Source organism: Pseudonaja textilis, chromosome 2 (assembly GCF_049901715.1).
Source record: "Pseudonaja textilis isolate UNSWEBS1 chromosome 2, rPseTex1.2, whole genome shotgun sequence".
Taxonomy (NCBI): Eukaryota; Metazoa; Chordata; class Lepidosauria; order Squamata; family Elapidae; genus Pseudonaja; species Pseudonaja textilis.
Window position 1 is genome coordinate 103,828,787 of NC_141991.1, and position 20,131 is coordinate 103,848,917.

A 20,131-nucleotide genomic window follows, 5' to 3' on the forward strand; every position below is an offset into this window, starting at 1 on the left:
TACAACTCGATGTAAGCTCAGTCTTGCAAATATGTTGTTTGCTAACTCAAGCAATTTAACCAGTGTGAAAAAGTCTTCCTAAGTAGTGCAATTCTTAATTAAAACTTCTGTTGTATTCAAAATTAAAATTTGCAGTACTTTAACATGCAGTATATGGCAAATTGTGATTTTGTATGTAATCTAAGATGGGTGACAAATCCAATGATGGGGATACATATGCCAAATCACCTTTTGGTCACATGTAAGTAACTACTTAAAAGTACCATATCTTTTCCTGGGCTTTTATGTGACTCCTGGAAAAGGTGCACCCGATTTTGATTTTGGATCTTTGCACAGCGTTAGAGTCAATTTACTTGTCTGAATTCTGGTTACCTCAGCTAAACCACCTTGACATGACTTCTTTGATTCTGTTTTTCTTTTACATAAATTGGTTGATCTATATCTAGAAATTCTGCATTAGAATCATCCTGACATATGAATTTAGACAAATATCTGTAAGATAAAGGCTCATTACAGCATCCTATGATTTGGTTATTCCAAATAATCCCAGGGTTATAGAAATCCATTAGAAATGACAATGTTGTGCAAGGTACCCCAATTTAGAGTTAACAGTTAATAGCAGTTTCTCTGAAGGCTAGGTAATAATAAGATCTCTCTGTCGGAACAAACGATTCTAGATTTGTTTGGCTAAATCAATCTCATTAAAAGAAGTTTCTTTTTCAACAATAAACATGCAATAAATTAAAAAATGAGGTTGGCACTAATGAAGCCATTTTATTACAGGTGTCAGAATTAAGACAGCAACTCCGAATAAGGGGACTGCCTGTGTCAGGTACAAAAACAGCCTTGATGGAACGTCTTAGACCCTTTCAAGAGTGCAGTGGGAATTCAGTGGCTTCTTTCAATGAAATAACCACTGTCACTTTCCCAGTAACCCCAACAAGCTCTCTCTCCAGTTATCCGTCACAATCTTCTACCAGTCTGTTATCCAATGGCTTTTACCATTTTGGCAGCACTAGTTCCACTCCACCCATCTCTCCAGCTTCCTCTGACCTTTCAGTGAGTGGCTCCTTGCCAGACAGTTTCAATGAAGGACCACTGTCTTCCCCACAGTTTGTCTTGCACCCTTCACCTGTGCAAGGTAGTTGTGAGGAGAACCTGGTGGGAAGTATCAATGGAGCTGGCATCCAGCATGATGTTGAAAGGGTTGACACAGAGAAAGACAAAATGCTGGTGGAAAAGCAAAAAGTAATCAATGAGCTGACTTGGAAATTACAGCAGGAGCAGAGGCAGGTGGAAGAGTTGAGAATGCAACTCCAGAAGCGCAAAAGAAGCCATGGACTGGAAGATAAACAGCCCCCAGCACGTGTGTTTGGTTTTCCGGTCAAGCAGGAGAATGCAGTGTCCAGCTGCCCATTTGCCTCTAAGCAAGCTGCCTTGAAAGCTAAGGCTAGCAATTCTGAGGCATTAAGTAACTGTGGAACACCTCAGATGCCTCATCTTGTAAATAGCCATTGCATGGAACCTTCTGGACAAAATGGCATACTGTCCTCCACATTCCTAAGCCCACAGTGCTCTCCTCAGCATTCTCCACTAGAGGCAGCGAAGAGTCCTCAACATATCAGCCTTCCACCCTCACCAAACAGCCATTACCTTCTCTCCATGTCTCCTAGCCATCAGGGAGAAGGACGCAGCAATTCTCCACAACCCAGCCGCCATTTGTGCACAACTCTGGTAAGAAAATACAAATCTTTTGCTTTTGTAATGTACTCATCGGCCTTTAAATAGTCAGTACAAGCAATCTAGTAATAAGAGTCATATCTTAAAAGGACTGAGCAGGAAGTATTTCTGGGGGAAGAGTCAGGGAACCATAACCACCATCACTATTTCCAGTGACGTTAGATGTAAAGAAACAGCTGCTTGGATATACTTATAATACTTGGACAACTGTATACAAAACCTCTCAAAATAGGCAGATCCCAGGTTGTTTGGGGTTTTAAAATATAAACATGACACTTTGAGTTCAGTCTGAAAATAAATTGGGAGTTAGTGCAGATATTTTTAAACTGGTGAGATGGGTTCCAGACATTGTTTCAGCACTGAGTAGAACCTCCATTACTGAATGTCTTCCTTGGATCATTTGGAAATAAAGTTGGTTTTATGGGTTACACGAGGGTGAAAACTAAGCAAAGTTTTCTTTGCATCACTTCAGTAAGATTGTATCAGCTTGGAAAAAGTATTTTTGGCAAGATCTGGGTTTATTTTTTCCCCTTTGCTTGGGGTTGCATTAAGCTATGATTGACATCAATATGAAGGAAGTTTTAGGGGACTTCAGATGCAGCTGCCAAGGAACTGAGATTCAATTGAATTCCTACAGTTGATTTTGCTTCCATATAGGTGCCGACACAAGGGGGCCCAAAGTATTCCATTCTGCCTGCCAGCTTTTGTAAATCCAGTGCTGCTCTCCCAGAGGGAAAACAGCCTCCACCTTATGCTGATGCTGTAAAACAGGTAATGGCCCAGGATGGTATTTTAGAGTTGTGCTTGGCTACAGGTTGTTTTTACTATTGTACCATTTCATCACAAAACACAATGCTTTGCAAGGATTCATAACCTTTTTAAGAGTCTGGTCCTTAAATAAAGGAGTTATTTTATTTTGAATGCATAAAATAAAAAACTTGGATTTACTGTGTAATATAAAGGAAACCAATTATGGTCAAATACAGATATCAAATTATTAAATATATAATACAGGAATATATGTTTTATTAATCCATCAAATTAATAACAAAATACACTTTTTTAGTTTTAATTCTTTCAGTTAGTGAGTTTTTTTGAAGTTAATAAATTTAATTGGAGTCTAGAGTCATAGATTACTTTGTTGTTAACACAGAAGCTAGTAAAAATAGAAGTGTAATATTTTCCAATTCAGAGTAATAGACTCCCTGAAATCTAACCATGGATTGAGCAGGAAGGAATCCACAAAACCCAGGTTAAAAACACCTGATCTGTGTGGCCCAGGCAGGTGAGGTGGGGGATCAAATAATGACAAATCTGAAAATCTGAGACTCATGCTCAAGTTGTGCATTGAGTCTGGGATAGCAGCAAATTTACTAAAGGAAAAATGATTCTTCCTCTGAAGTTACAGGATTATTAACTTTATTTGGTCAATGAAGTACAGACAATTGAAGCCATTCCTTTGCAGTCCTTCAAGCCTTCTTATTTCATCTAGCTTCCAACCCTCTAGCTTTATGATATCTAGTTATCTAGCTGATCTGGATCCAGTTTGTCATAGTGTGACCTTGCAATTTACAGAATTAATATAAAATACGAACAAAGGAATTAAGCCAACTTTTTTATTAGAGGTGAAATACCCTGGATTGCATTCACTTGAGTCATGTAGACACCTCCCTCCCTCCCTCCCTCCCTCCCTTCCAGAGAGGTTACAACCCAAACAAGTAAGAACTGTAAATCTGATGGAATTATTATTTAGTAAATATGAAAAAGATGAGGTTGAATATCTCAGTGAATCCAGGGAAGGCTTTTCATTCTTGTTTTAATATTTGAAAAATGGGATATTAAATAATGCACCATAGGGCATATTAACCCCTGGGTTACATGGACAATACTATTGTTAGAGGGCTATAGAAAAAGTGAGGCAAGTTATACAAAAATGATTCCCCTGGTATTTCTTATTTTTTAACCCTTTCAGTGTTGACATTACATTGTTCATGTGGTCCCCAAGTCAAAATGATACTGCTAGTTTTTAGCAGTTATGGTCGGTTCTGGTTCCAAGTCCAGCAAAAAGGGACACAGGGAACCACCTGCAACCTTGGGAGTCACAGATTGCTCATCTGTGCGTTCTATGCGCTAAAAACTGTTGATATCTGTGGGGAATTAGCTTTTACATCAGATTTTTAATTCCAGTGAAAACACTACAGAACTATGACATCTCAATCCTTTAAGAGTGATTTCTTTTACAATAAAAATATGTAATCCATTTCCTCACTTACAAATTTCTTCTGCTTTTTTTTTTCTTGCTGCAGCAAATGACTCAAAGTCAGCAGATGGATGAATTATTAGATGTGCTTATTGAAACTGGAGGTAGGTGATGCCAGTAGAATGAGGCTCTTGGTTCTAACCTAGCAAAATAGGATATAAACCTCAGGCAACCCATAGCAGATATTCTGTGCTTGTCAGGTGAGTGGGGGATGAAATCCATCATGGATTCCATCCACCTCCCGAAGAAATATGTAAATAGCTGTTGCCCATTGAATTATCATAAGCAGCATTCAATCTAACCACTCCCAAGATCTGCTTACTAGAACCATTGACCATTATAGAAACTGTTAGGTTTTGCCACATTTATATGAAGTGATTAAGAAGAAAGAAGCCATTCTGGAAGCTTAGCTGTTTTTAGCAAGTCCCAGGAATTGGTCATAGAAATTGTTGTGGTTTATCTTGTCAATTTGTATCTCAACTTTGCAAGATTGAATAAAGATTTGAAATCAGTGACAACCAAAACATTATTAAAAATGCAAACATATTCAACAACAATACAAATATTAAGAACTTGTTTGCAAGAAGAAAAATAATGCTGAATAAAATCAGGGAAAAACCAGAGTTGTAGGTAAGAGCTGGCACTTTGTAGACCAAGAGAGAAGATGCAATAAGGGGCAAAGCGACCAAGCTCTCTGAAAATCACATTGGCATGGTCATACGCATGGGCATCCATGTGTCTTCTGGTTCTTCCTTTGGTGCGCAAAGGCTCCCTATTATAGAATACAAAGGAATTGTTTGGAAAACCCAAAAGAAGTTGGCATACTATGCGGTATTTTTTTAATATATATATATATTTATATAGACCTATATAATTAAAAAAAAAGGTGGGTAACTGCTGCTCACTGCTTTGCTTGAAAGTATGCCCCCAAAGGAAAACACAGCACCAAAAGAGGCAAAGCAATGTGGATGGGGACATTCTGTGAGGAACACTGGAAGCATTTCCTTCTGTTTGCCTTCTGTTGTGAGCACTTTGTGTTGTAAATATGTAAGCCTCTCTATCAGCCTCAGGCATTTTGGGAGAGAAACACAAAATACTAGACTCCACAATCAAACCTTTGTAAATGTTTTTCCTCACTAGCTTCTGTCTGCTCCAGTGAATCACGCACACAACTTTAATGCCTTCATACCTAATTTAAATGTTTTAACAATTTCTTACCCTTTGCATGCTCAAGCATGTGTCCACATATCTGTATGATCAGTTCTTATTCTAATAATTCTTTACATCAGCTTTTTCGTTGACTCTAGGCAGGCATTACAAACCACTTATAACAACTTTGTCTTATATTAACACAGCTTCATCACTACTTTCAATTGCAGGCATTTTATATGATCTCCGTGTTCCTCTCACCATCCCTTCTGTACCTCTTTGAGCTAGTATAGCATCAAGTAAGGTTTTATTCAGCCAGAACAAAAGGTTGGAATGTGTCATTGCAATGGCAGATGCTGTTGGGAAGTCCTGTTGCACAAGCAGAAGTGTATTCACTTAACATTGGAAGTAGACCCAAAGAAGTTTTGCTCTTGACTTATCATATTTGGTTTGCAAACAGAAATGCCTGCCAATGCTAAAGAGGACCGCCCTTGTCTTCAGAAGGTACCTCAGATAACAGTGTCTTCAGGAACTTCTGGAACACCCTTGCTACTAAAGGCATCCACTGCATTTGAGCAAAACACCTCAAATCAACTCTCCTTTGAACGCTGCTCTAGCAATGACAGTCATTTGGAAATCTTGTTAAATTCCCACAGTCCTCTTGGGCGGTCAAGTGAAGTAACCCTTCTAAAATTGGGTACTGAGGAACCTCACTTTGATGGAGCAATGGAAGGATTTTCTAGCAAGGCTGCTGATGAATTAGTCTCACCCCATGAGATCTTGCCAACTCCCCTCTCGCCCATGGAGACTCAGTTGTCTCCCTCATCTGGTGAAGGAACTGGTTTGCACATGAGCTTCACAGAGTCTCCCTGGGAAACAATGGAATGGCTGGACCTCACACCACCAAGCTCAGCCAATGGTTTTGGTTCCCTGACCACTACAGGGCCCAGCATCTTCAACATCGATTTCTTAGATGTTACTGATCTCAACTTGAACGGCACTATGGATCTGCACTTACAACAGTGGTGATCAAAGCAAATGTTAAGGATAGGGAGGAAACCTACCACAAGTAATTTCCATGGAAAGAATTAAAAGACTATTTTAGAATGTTCTGGAATAATGCAGAGAGCAAAAAGAACTGGAGACATTTTCCCCAGGACATAATTTATCTTTTGATCATCAATGGATTCACCAAATGATTATTTCCTTTCTCTGCTGTGCTCAAAATAAGCAATCCTTAATTTCTAAAACAAATTCCTCCCTACCCTTTGTAAACAAATCCAGTTGCTCATCATCAGTTCCAACCTCTTTCAGGAGATTCTCTATGCAAGACAACTGTACATTGCCCAAACTTGTCAGTATTAATCATAACAGGCTTATCAAACTATATGACTCTGATACGGGCATATTTGTAGATCCCATACACTGCTCCTTGAGAACCTTTGCCCTTCATGCTTATCATATATATTAACAGTTTTATTGGGAATCCCCCCCTCCACTTTTCAAGTCATCTTGCTCCGATGCATCAAAGAGATCATCGACATTTTACTATCTATTTTCAAAACTGAAATAATCGTCCAGTGTTTCCCTGAATATTTTTCTCTTTTTAAGTTTATTTATTCCTCTTGTTTTCTCAGTTTTAAAGATACATGCAGCAGACCTGAAATAATATGATTTATTTTGTAGTGGGCACTCTGCTTGGAAAAGATTTCAAGATGGAACAACAAGAAAATATAGAAATAAGAGGTCTTTAATTGAGTGTAATTGGAGGAGAGCCTCTATGGCCTCACCATTGTTCTGCTTTAAAGGTACATTCCTCCTTTAATAAGTACTTATCTCATTTTTTATTTTTTTATTAAATTAAAATGTTAACATATATATGTATGTATATAATTTGAGATACATAAAAGTTATGACAGATCAGCACGTAACCAGTATTAATCCACCATTCAAAATCTTTTAAACATTTGACATTCTGAACATAAATTTTGTTTGTGATCATTAGTTAGAAATTCCCAATATCCATATCATCAAGAATAAATTCACCATACGCAAGAGTCTTTACCCCTTATAAGAAGTAGAAGATAGGGAAGATAAAATATTTGAATTCAGAAATCTCTGTTCTTCTTCAGCTCTACTTTTATTGGGTTGCCATAACTTTTTGAATGTATCAAATAGTTTTATTCAGTAAGTCCCAATGTTTGTTGAATTGCCCTCTTGCTTCAGTCGCTTTTCTTTTAAATTATTTCCATGTATTATTTTTTGCTGCCACTATGGGGCAAAATAGCAACGATATCCTAGCCTTTTGGTACCACAGCTCCTTGAAACAATACTAAAAGCACAGGAATAAAAAGTAAAATTTAAAAAAAAGCTATCCTAATTTAAGATCAAAAATTGCTTGGTGTGGAACAGTATAATTTCTGTCTCAGCTATTACATTTTGTTGTTGCTCTTGTTTTTTCCTTTTAATTCATTTTTCCCTGAGAGGTGCTTAAGCTGAGTTGTGTTCTGTGTAAGTGGAAAAGCAGCCTTGCTGAATTTCTTTTATTTCCTCAATCTACTGTAATTTCCCATGTTTCATATCTGTTGTCATTCTAGAGGATCCATCAATCCTCAAAAATGCAGGTTTATGTCAAGTAAGGGAATAAAATCAGAAAAGCAGCAGTGTGCAAATAAAGTTCCTTATGGTTTTATCTGGATCCAAAGCTGTTATATTAATATTACAATTTCTAAGTTTTGTAAGAGAACTATCTTGCTGCTGTCAGGATTATAAAAGAGTGGATGTCCACATCTTCATAAATCTTGATTCTTAGGTTTGGAAAGAGATGACTGAAGCTGTTTTTTTTTAATTTGCTTTTTACTAAGTAACAAAAACGATAAACAAATTGTTCTCCCATGATTAGTGAGAGGCATCATTTCTAAGTTCTTCTTCAAACCAACCTTAATATGAATTATAAATCTTACCATACCTAGCCATGACAGGCAAAAGTTATTCATATTTAGTAAATTCTGAATGAAGGGTAACGTCCAAATCTTTAGATAACATAGCCTGACTTTGTCTATATGTGTAGATTCTGATGCTTTGAGTCCAGGGGATTCCAACCATTCCTGTTTCCCATCCCATTTTCCTGTCTTAGCTGACAACTTCAAAGTAGCCATTCTTACAGTACATGCCTTATTCCATGGTATTTCTCTACCCTGAATTGCCAGAAATCAATCAAACCATTCCTTGCTGTCTTCTTATGGTTCAGAAATCTTACATTTGTCACTTTCACATAAAAGACAGTAATAAGTAAAATCTCTCATTACTGCTATTTTTCAATATGGCTATGCTGTAAAAGTGTAACTGATTTGAACAACGGCAAACCCTGATAAGCTATAACTTTAGTTTTGACATGTACTCATTTCTTTTTAATCCCCGTTTTGTTTGAATTAACTTTTATACAGTACGAAAGTGGGAGGAGGGGAACCGACTGGAAAAAAAAAACCTGTTTTAATTATTGTTGCTTCTGTCTTGCTTAGACTTCAGTGAAAATGATTTAGTTTAGGCAATGTTCCATTAATATCTATGATATGACAGCCTCATGCCTGCATTTTAGTATTTTTTCCAAAGAAAGACTAGTGTATGTGATATAATTTGTGAAACCACAATAACAAAAAATGTTATTAATGTAATCTCTATCTCTAGATTACATTTAATAATTTTCAGCAATAGCTCAAAATATAAATTTAGTTTGAAGGATAGAGATAGCTTTCTGTTATATGCCAATCCAAATTGGACAGTTTCTCATGAATGAAAAGTTTATCTTCCATTATTTCCTTAAATTCTTATTTTTGTGAATGCAAAAATATTGAATGCAAATTTCCTTGCATTCAAGATTTTGTAGGTTTGTTTTCAGAACTTTTTCATAATTGTCCATGTAAGTTGAGAACTGGAAAAAAATGTTAAAACATCTCTAGGTTTGAATAATTGGGCACATGGGTGTCCTGTATTTTCGTAAACAAATCATTCAGAACATACTAGTGCTATACCTCCCTTTCAGAATTAACCTTAAAATAAGTTGCAATTTGTCTGATCATTTCTCCCTATAAATGTCATCTATCACTATCTATTTCAGTTATGTTTTTTCTCTTGTAAATGGATATTATATTGCTTTTTCAAACCAATTACATTACAAGACTACAGATCAGCTGTGGAAATTCATTCTTGAAAGTAATCAGGTTACTTTGATTTTTTTTTTTATTCCAAAAATAGGAGTCTTGTTAATTCACTCTGATTCATCCTACATCCCTTGAAATTTAAAGCATGCATCATAGAATATGTTGTACAGTCTTAATAGTTTATATTCATTATTTAAAGAATTTTTACTCACCATCTTAGCTGTCTGCCAAACATACCTTTTCTTTTTTTTTTCCTTTTCTATTTAATTAAAAAAGTGGCCAAACTATTACTGTTTTCCTGCAAAAGACTCAAATGTCTTTCGTAATGGCATTTCCTTTAACAATTTGGTACTAAATATATCTTGTTAACTGTTTTAATTTAAATATTAATTCATAAATAAAAAAGAAATTTATACATAGGTGATGATGGATAATATATGGAATAAATATTTAAGGAATTGTCAATTTAAGAAATTCCTATGAGTTATGGATGACCAATTATTATAATGTAATTGTAATAGCTACATTATTATGTTGTGTTTGTAATAATGTAACAGAACACAATTAGTTCAATAAGGTAATTTATTATCAATACAAATAAGATAGCCAGTGTGGCCCAGGGGCTTAAGATATTGGCTTAGCTCTTAGCGAGGAGCAAAGAGACTGAGGTTCTACTCCACCTTCAGTTACTGATGCTTCCTGGGTGACATTGGACCATCACTGGCCCTTAGCCCAATTGGTTTCATGGGGTTGTTGCTGTAATGGGGGGAAAATGAATGCTAGTGCTATATCTCCCTCAAAATGTATCCATCTTGAACTGCTGTATAAATGGCAGGCTACACATCTAATAAATAACAAGAATAAACAACAACAAAAAAGCTATAAAACCAATTCAACTAAATAAGCAAGTAAAAAGAACTTTTTTAAAAAAATAAAAGAGCAACAACCTTCTGGGATACACTTTAGATCATTTCCTTAGCAACTCTTTTTGGGTGTCTGCTAATAGTTTCCCTATCTACATAATTAAGGTAACTTCTTATCTTAGACAGGAAGGAAAAATGGATTGTAGAGACTCCCCATGATAGAGCTTATCCTATTTGGTCTGCAACCAGTGTGACCACCACAATTTAGCTCGTGGGCACAGGGAAAAATATGCCTTAATCCTTGGAATTGTGCAGCCTTGCTCCTCACTGATTGTTTGAGTGAGCAAACTTAGTTCACTAGAAAGAATTCTAACATCAGCACCAAACAGTCATTAAAGCAGCAGTCCCACTTTTTCTATTATTTAAAGTGCAACATTCAGCTCAGGTCCTTCCAAGTACCTACCAAGTGTCACCTCAATGCTTGAGACATACCCAAAGTAGCTGCTCTGTCAATCCAATAGTCTTTGAATGATGGCCCTAAGCGTATCTACTGGGTGTGGTAAAAAAAAAAAAGATAAAATAGGAGGAAACCATGTTAACATTTTTGACCACATCCTGTAGACACCTCTGGATGAATCCATCTTTGTTTTGCCTCTTCCCCATCTAGAATACAAGTGGAGCAAGTGTGCTGATATCGACCTTCTATTTTGAGATAGTGGTGCAAAAATAAGTGTAAGTTCCAATACCAATTCCTTCTTTTCCCTATGACAAAGCAACATTTTTAATTCCTAGAGTTACAAACGATAGGAGTATATGTAGAGAGTGAAAGAGAAAGATAAGTATCTTTCAGTAAAATTGTGGTGAAGATTTCTGATATTTAGTAAGAATATCCAAGACATTTGGGAAGTATTCTAGCAGCAGAAACAATTGTCAGTAAACCAAGTGAACTTTCCTAACCACCAAGATATAGGTTTGTATATCTCATACATTCTTTCTTTAGCAGAGGTAGCAAAATAGGCAAATACCATGTGAAACGACTGCAGAATTTAAACTCACGGAAAGCTATCAATTTGCACTAGCATGTAGACATTATGAGAAGACAGACGAACCAGGACTTTTCCCATACAAACTCAATTATAAGCACCATGGCTTATGAGGAATGCTATTTAAACCCAGAAAATAAAATGTGCATGTTGGATAATGACACATTAATTTGTGAATGCAACTTGATACAATAAATCTGTATGCAGCATCATTGAGCTATCCCGAGAATGTTGCATGAATCAGTAGGGCAAAACCTAGAAAGTAGGACAGATTTTTAAAAAAGCTAGGACAAGCCTCAAGAGGCCTAGGCTAGAAGTTTCCAGGACCAAAATTTAACAAAACTACCAGCAAATATAAACAATGTTCTTTGCACTGATGCAAAATTTCAAGAAATTTCAAGGAATAATAAAGTGGATGAATCTTAAGCATTAGCATAAGCAACATTTTTAAACTAATCAATACGTGGTATTGATAGAAAAGCAAAATTCAAAACAAAACTTTCCACACTTACTTTAATAAAAACAAACTTTTTCCTACTTCCAAGGAAAATAACTCTTTTCATCCATCACTCTGAGTATATTTGGAGCTACATGAAAACAAGAATTTTGCAGAGTAAAACCACTTTAGCATCAACACTTGGCTGTCTTCTATCCCAATCTACTTTGAACTATTTAATTCGGTTTTCTTTCAAGTTGTTGCATGCTTTATACTCTGTAAAAATACACCTTCTGACTAATATCTTTCTTCTGTTTTCTTACATGCGTCATTCATTTTAGCAAGTTGAAGGTATCCTTTTCCTATTTAGTTTTTGCTAATGTTAGACCATGTGCAGAATGATTATGCATAAGAAACAAAACATAAGACAAAGATAAGGACATTCAATCTTGTCCCTCCTTCATGATTTCATCCACTGCGAAGGTAAATTTTATTTTATCAGCCACTAGCTGTCTTGATGTAAAAGTCATAGCTTTTCTTAAAAATAATTTTGTTTCAAATAATCAGTTGACCAGTTATGCCATGAGACAGGCTTAAAAGTCTCAAGAATACCTCACAAATCTTGATTGTCTTAAACCCAGACAAAAGCTAGATAAGTTCCCACTTAAGCAGCACAGTCCTAAGCATTTCTCTTTAGATGTACAAAATTGTAGGATATTTCTATCATCCTTTATTTGGTCACAGAGCAGAAGGAGTTTTATCCTGCTTTTTCAAAAGCAGTTAGATATCAGTCAAGTGAACCAATAATCACTGCTGGAGCCCGTGAAAAAATAGGTGCAATAGGCAGCTATATGTGCTTCAACAATTCAAAAGACTTGCTCATTTCTTTTTCTTGAGTGAACATGTTTGTCACAGCACTCTTCTTGTTATGTGGATTGTCTGGTGGGAAAAACTTCACAGAATGAGGCACTGTACATACCCTGCATATAATTATTAATACTGACTGAATAGCATAGATGATTTCCAAATGCAGTCAGAGCTGGCCATCTCTTCTTCCTGGCTCATTTGTTTAAAGTCTTCAAATAGTGAACAGGGACTTCTGTTTAAGTCACAAGACACTGGCCACTGGTGTAGTGCTTCATACCTCAAAGAATAAACTTTGAAAAGAAGATAGATAAACCCTAACCTGTAAACCTTCTGAAGTGTTCCTGAACTATAGGTTTACTACATTTAAAGCAATATGTGATATTTGTAGAGAAATACATTTATCAAGAAACCCAGTTCAATCCTTACTAGGTCTTTAATTGACCCTTCGGACTAGAATCCACTAAGTGCTCTTTTGCTGTAATATCTGTGCAGATTTTTTTGTACTGATTTTCTATAATTGAGCAGAATTGGATAGGATATAGCATTTGTTTCAGATGGAGTGGTGGTGTCCTCTTGAGTGTGCTTCCACTACTCATAGTTATGTAGGCAGAGATGGGATATGGTACATATGTGTAAAATGCACTTAAAACAGTGTTTTAATCTTGGTGCTATAAAGTATGTGATAGCTTTCTTTAAAAATATATATAAACCTCTTAAAGAATCAGTAGCACTAATTGATAGTACAAAATTGTATAGTGATAGATTTGTCAAGGGAAATGGAAAGCATATTTAAAGATATTTAAAATAAATACATCTGTCTATTTATTAAATAATTGTAAAACAATTTAATCAAACAAAGCCACTCCATGCTTAAAATCTAATGGAATGCTAAAACTATGTTACAAATTCATTCAAGACGTCCATGAAAAATGCTGTGCTCACAAACTGTGTATGTCTATGACAGTAATAAAGCTTTAATTTGTATGGGTTCACAAAGGCTTCCTCCAATGTGATCATTAAATAAAATGAAGAATTTATTTCCACTTCATGTAAGTATCATTACATTTAACCTTAAAAGAGGAGCTCAGAATGAAGACTGGATAACTGCTAAAGAAAAGAGATATCCGAGATCTAGATTCTTATTTAGCTTTGTTTTGACAAATTACTTAAGCCACCATTCCTGATATGCAAATTATAAGAAGCCAGAATTGACACCACAATTACTGGTTTCTATTTCTTAGATTATTTTTAGATTTATTCTATTTTTAGATTTATTTCTATTAGATTTACAAGAGGAAGAGAAGCAAATATTTTCTATATTTTATTGTGATGAGGCAGAAAATCCAGTTTAGGATATTCTAGAGGAAATGTGTTTGAATCCACACATGAAAAGGAACGGTTCACTAGATATCTTGCAATACTAGTCATCAATTACTACTTTGGTTTTTCTCATAAATCTAGACACAGAATTCAGACAGTTCTGTGGAGGGGAGGTGATAAACAAAAAAAATCAATTTATATTTGTCATTACTACTTCCTGAAGCTTTGTAAAAATTAGGTTTGAAACCTAAAATTCATTATGTTTACCAAATGAGTGTACCTACTATTGGATTTGTTTGGAAATCACACACACACGTGTGTGTGTATGTGTGTGTGTATCATCAACAGATAAAAGGACAGTGTGCCGTCAATATCTTCATGAGGAAGATTAGCAGAAGAATTCTGTTTGCAGACCTCAGTATCCATAAAACTATGGCCCTGTTAAGATGACCAACTTCAGTGGCTGAAATAGGAAAAAAATTAACAGTTGCTGCATGTTAAAAATGTTAACTGTCTGTAAAAATCACTATTTAACGCATGGGTTTTTGATTGTACAAATGTTCACAATGCACTAGTAGTCAGAATATTCTTTCACATGCTTATTTTTCTTTAGTTTTTAATGTTAATATGCAAAGAAGTTTGAAGCCATTCCAATGAGACTTTTTAAATAGCACTTGAATCCAGAAGTTTTAGGTGCTACACTGTTGTGCGGTACAGAACTTTAATGCCAGCTTTATCCTTATTTAAAAGGATGCTGTTAAACTACAGAAAAAAAAAATCACACTGTAAATAAATACACTGCTTACCTCTGTGACCAGCACTGCTGTACTTATTAAAAGAATCATGTGATGTCACACTGAGCTTGTGTTTTAGTATTATTTTGTCATGTCAAGTCTTATAGTACATGCTGTTCCTTTTCCATACAATATTACTTTAATTTCTTCTGTATCCTATCCAAATGACTCAGAATGGATTTTTATATTCACCTTGAAGGAAGACAGCCATGTTTACTGCTGTTAAAAAGATTGGACTGGAAAAACCAACATCTGACTCCACTTCTATTTTGTTAGTGAATCTTAAGAAAAACTACACATTTAAAGAGAAGTCGTTCAGGAAAAAACAACACTTCTGTGATCTTAGTATAGTCCTAACTGGCAGGCCAGTCACATCAGTTTTTACTCTCTGAATGCTAAAGGAAAACTAGAAATGTAATTAGCAATTATGTTTAATTTTTCCTTCTTTCCCTTCCCTCCTCTCCGTCCCTCATATAATAAACCCTGGCTTGGATAAGTAAAATTATTTCAGTGCCTTTTGTTGAAACCAATTAACAAAAAGAAAGTCCCATCAGATATTGACAGATGGAATAGTGATAAATGGGCTATATAGCACTATTAGACAAATAGGGTTTTGATATTAAAGGGTAAACCACACAAATAATAAAACAAGTAAATGGACTTTTCTCAGAATGGTGAGATGTACATTGTGCTGAGTTAGGACCAGTAATTGTTTTAATATGTTTATAAATTATATGGATTTGGGTATGACTAGTAAAATAGTCAGATTTGATGATAACATTAGTCAAAATGGTAAAAACTTTGGATGGCAAAAAAATAAGCAACTGCAAAGTATTCCATATTAGGGAATGGGCATCTAAACAGCAGATGTCATTCAGTGTGGGCAAATTATGTATGCTGATGCTAAAAGCCCCAGCTATGCATACAAATTAATAGGATCAGAGGACACAGTGACAATGAATATGTCGACATAGTTAATGCTCTACTTCATCCAGTTGCCCTGACTCTCCCCTGAATTAGCAATAGCGTTTAAACTTATATACTGCTTCAAAGTGCTTTACAGCCCTCTCTAAGCAGTTTACAGAGTCAGCATACTGCCCCTAACAATCTGGATCCTCATTTTACTGACCTCAGAAGGATGGAAGGCTGAGTCAACCTTGAGCCAGTAAGAATCGAATTGCTGGCAGTTGAAAGAATTAGCCTGCAATATTAACATTCTAACCACTGCGCCACCAGGACTCTGAGAATTGAGAGATTAAAAGGTCATAAAAAGGGAATTTTAGTCTGCATCTGCTGTTTAAAAAAAGAACCTAACATGTTAGGGATAATAAAAACTGGTATTAAAAATGGAGATGCCAGTATTATAATGCCCTTATGTAGATCAATGGTGTGACCACATCTGATGTGTGCAGCTCTACAAGTAGTCTTTGCTTAGCCACTGTTTGTTCAAAAACCATTTGAAGATACAATGAACAACAAAATACATACTTACACATCACCCTCAAAATTACAACTTCTGCGTACATCTCTGATCACAAAATCACATTTTCGGTGCTTGGCAACCAGCTCACATTTACAACTGGTTGCAGTCTCCTGGGTTCACACACTGTAACTTGTGACCTTTTTTGTTAGTTTCTGGCAAAAAAAACCATGTATTTGAGAGAATGGATGCACTTAACAACTACATGGTTCACTTAATTACCATGGTGACTTGCTTTATGGCCATTGTAAAAGTGGCTGTAAAATTGAGCCAGGTCACAACCCCAAACACAGAATAACAGAAATTCCAGGTTTCAACTATGATCATTCTGCGAGGACTACCTATAGTTGCCATAACTCAGAGACATTATGGAATTAAAGAAGTTTCAGGGATGGGCAACTCAAGGGAGTGGAGCAACTTTGCTATGAAGAACGATTGTGATATGAGGCTTTTTAGATTAGAAAGGAGGGAAATGAAACCCGACTGAGGTATACTAAAAAGTATGCATGGTGTGACAAGATGCAAGAGGACTAGAAGCTATTTCCTCTTCTCAAAAGTATTAGAACCAGAAATTGAAACCTGGAAGAGTCAGGAAATACAGGGAAGGAAATATTCGTTTTTACACAATGCATGATTCAACCTTGGAATTCACTCCAAAAAAATCATGGGGGTCAATGGTGATTAGCCTCGGTTGCCTCTGAAGATCACCAACTGGAAGACCAATGAGCTTTCTTAGGCAGTTGTTGACTACCAGGAGAACAGATTGCTGATGGGCCAGGACTCCAAACCAGGAGTACACAGCTCATGGTCTTATGATGCCACTGCCAAAACAGTGAAGTTTTGAGATACATTAAAATATATTTAAGAAATGAATAGACCATTCGAGCAATACTCCAGGTCTCAAGTTGCAATAGTAACTAAGTAATCATGATGATTTAGGTGATGCATCAGCAGAAGTGGTTCATAAGGCAAGGACAAATACCTGTTTAAATCGTACTGATTATCAAATAGAGCTTATGGTTTTTGTTTAAGATGGGAAAAGAATCACCTTAGTTCCACCATCTTTAATTCTTTTTTTTTTTCAATAAATAGGGGAAACTGGCCAGAGAAAGGTGGCATTTATTGATTTCCCCATTGCATACCTGACCTTATAACAAAAATTAACAAGGTCTACGTTGCATCCTTGATTTATTACAACTGACCTGCAGGCGAAAAAAATAGAACTATTACATTAAACACTTTGATTCCATGTAGAATATCTTAAATAGAACAGGAAGTCAATTCAGGAAAAGATAAAATAGTTGGAAGCTCTTAAAAGCCATCATGTTGTGAAACTCCATTTTACTTACAGACGATTAGGCAATATCCCTGCACATCAGCTTATCAATAAACTTTTATACATTTTTTGCTATAGTACAAGAAGAAAAAAAATTAACCAGAGCTCACAATGTACAGTTCTTACACTATTTTCACAGCTTCTGAACACTATACATCTTTATAAACATACACTGTAATATAAATGCTGCACCCTTGATAGTATATTATAACAATCTATGAGTAATATGCTAGAACTTCCATCGCACTGAGACTGCGTTGGAAGCTACCTCCATTTTCTGATCAACTGCATGGAAATATTCTGCTTATATAAACAAATTATAGAATTGGGAAATGGGGTCTATAACAATTATTCATTTTTTTTGGCAAAGACAAGGAAGAGCCAACAGGAAACTGATATGTAAGGCTGGGAGGCTCTGAACTTTCGTCTGAAAGGACTAAAAAGAAGAATTATTGCATTATTAAAGGCCAAATTCCATTCAAACAATATCTCATTTATTATTCCCTATGTTCTTTCAGGGGCAAAGGTTCTTGTTTAGACTGATGTTTCACCTCTTGAAAGTTTATTAATCAGTTGGTCAACTAGAAATATAAGAGTTAACTGGCTACAGCAACAAGATCTTGTTTCCACTGTGTCTTACAAGGGTCACTTCTTTTCCGCTGTCAGTTAGAAATGAGTATTTCCTCAAATATTCCTCAAATATTAATACTAGTTTAATTTTATATGGCTTTTTTTCTTGGCTTGACACAGTATTAAAAATTCCTTGTTCTGTTCTCTGTCCTTTGAAGAATTTAACACATTAATTCCCTTATATTATCAATATTATGTGCCATCAGATAAGTGTTGGCTCAGCAATTTTATCCATAATATATATCAATAAGCCATCATAAAAACTGAATTCCATTTTCAGAATAGTTCAGCAGAAATTGAATTCATCATCCAAAGTACATCAAATTAATTAGCACCATTTTGCTGTGATTTTGGAAGTACAAATATCTAACTGAAAGGGAAGAAGGAAGCTTATCTGCTTTGATACTGGATATCAGACAGGAAGTAGAGATCCAAGTCACACCTGGAGTTCTTTAATAAGGTAAATACAGCTATTCACAACTGCAGGCCATCCAGCATCCTTTCCAAATGTGAGAGTTAGCCAGCTAATCACCAGGTCACAGTTAGAAATCAGGGATCACAAGCCAGTTAAATTCCACTGAATAGTTTAATAATTCCTCAGTTGAAAATTTTATGTCATTGGTTAACAGTTTGTAGGATACCTAGTTCTGTTGAAGACTGGTTTCCATGGAAAGTGAAAGAATACATTATTCTTCCTCTCTTAGTAAGTTGAATTGTTAGCTCTTTCAAAGCTTTGAATGTTTTTGGTAAAGAAATAATCCATTTTACATGATCACTCTTTCCTCCCCCAAACATTATGAAGTTCTGCTGAGCCACACTGTTTTAAAAATATACATTGTGGCTGAAAAGCAACAGAATTTCAACTCGATCTATTGCACTTTGTGAAGAAAAATATATTTATATATATATATTTATATATTATCCCCCGTTTGCCTTTGCTAGCTCCAGAAGGTAAAAGTAGCTCCATTTGGCTGCACAAGTTACTGTCTATCAGGCAATATTTTTTTAATGTTTCGAATCAGACAGACCAACAACTAACTTTCTTTCATTTAAATTATTTATAGCAGTTGGAAGAGCTTGAGAATAAAGTCCCTCCAGTAGCTGCTGAGAAGTTTCTGAGTTTAGAACTTAACTTTTAGGTGCTATCCAATCATGGCCAACAAATAAAATGTTACTTATTTCCACATTTTATGTATATGTCCACAAAAAGAGCAAAACAAAGTCTCTCTTTGACTTGACACTAACACTGTGAGTTTGGGTATTACATGGATGCACTTGGTAAGTGACAATGATATACAGACAGAATGGAGGAGAAACACCAACATTATTGCACATGGTGTCTGGGCGAGCATTAAAACACTGCAATATGGGGTGAAGATTCTGTACATCTTGCTTTCTCTCAGCACTTGCACTAGAGTTTGATATAGCAGCAGTATCAATCAACATACATTGGAGAGCTGGGAGTTGTTGGCATTTGATCCAGGATTTTACAAACATAGCATGCAACATCCACTGTTCGTTCCTCATACATTAGAATGAAAGGATGTTTCTGGAGAGAAAAAAGGAACAAAACCGTCTCACTGTCAGTGTGATCACAAAACTTATCTATAGGACATAAAAGTATTCAATGTTTCTGTGTACCTTAAATTCTATGAGCTATTGCCACGATTGCTACAATTTCTTATTAGGAAAAACAATCCTCACATGGTTTAAAATAGCCATAAAACATGCAGAATAAGGATCTGTAAATCAGACATGATTTGATTGAAGCCCTTCAAATTGAAGTCTTCAAGTTATTTACAATAATGGTCATGCAAGTCTATCATCCAGGCACGGAATTTCAATTTTATAATCCAAACCTGGAAAAAAATTTTTTAAAGTGGTTTGCGCTCAGTATACCACAGAAAGAAGCAAGCATCGCTTAATTCTATATAAGTGCAATATAGGAAATATTCTACAGCAGAGGTTCCAAACTTAGCAACTTTAAGACTTGTGGACTTCAACTCCCAGAATTCTCCAGCTGGGAGTTGAAGTCCACAAGTCTTAAAGTTGC

At 35.7% G+C, this 20,131-nt stretch overlaps 2 protein-coding genes across 11 annotated transcripts in view; one reads left to right on the top strand and one right to left on the bottom strand.

Annotated features, from left to right (window-relative positions):
* Window positions 1-19,628, top strand: part of MYOCD (myocardin) — a 49,076-nt gene extending 29,448 nt beyond the window's left edge. Inside the window, exons 10-13 of one of the 2 annotated variants that reach the window (XM_087922958.1) lie at window positions 784-1,734; window positions 2,398-2,511; window positions 4,047-4,104; window positions 5,380-19,628. In XM_087922958.1, coding sequence (XP_087779084.1) covers window positions 784-1,734; window positions 2,398-2,511; window positions 4,047-4,104; window positions 5,380-5,432 — 1,176 coding nt within the window. In that variant the 3' untranslated portion in view covers window positions 5,433-19,628. The remainder of the gene's footprint in view (window positions 1-783; window positions 1,735-2,397; window positions 2,512-4,046; window positions 4,105-5,379) is intronic. The other variant, XM_026702120.2, reaches the window with a different exon arrangement.
* MAP2K4 (mitogen-activated protein kinase kinase 4) overlaps window positions 17,284-20,131 on the bottom strand; it is a 67,718-nt gene continuing 64,870 nt past the window's right edge. For 8 of the 9 annotated variants that reach the window (XM_087922960.1, XM_026702114.2, XM_026702113.2 and 5 more), the window contains one exon: window positions 17,284-19,627. In XM_087922960.1, the coding sequence (XP_087779086.1) occupies window positions 19,514-19,627 (114 nt within the window). In that variant the 3' untranslated portion in view covers window positions 17,284-19,513. The remainder of the gene's footprint in view (window positions 19,628-20,131) is intronic. The other variant, XM_087922964.1, reaches the window with a different exon arrangement.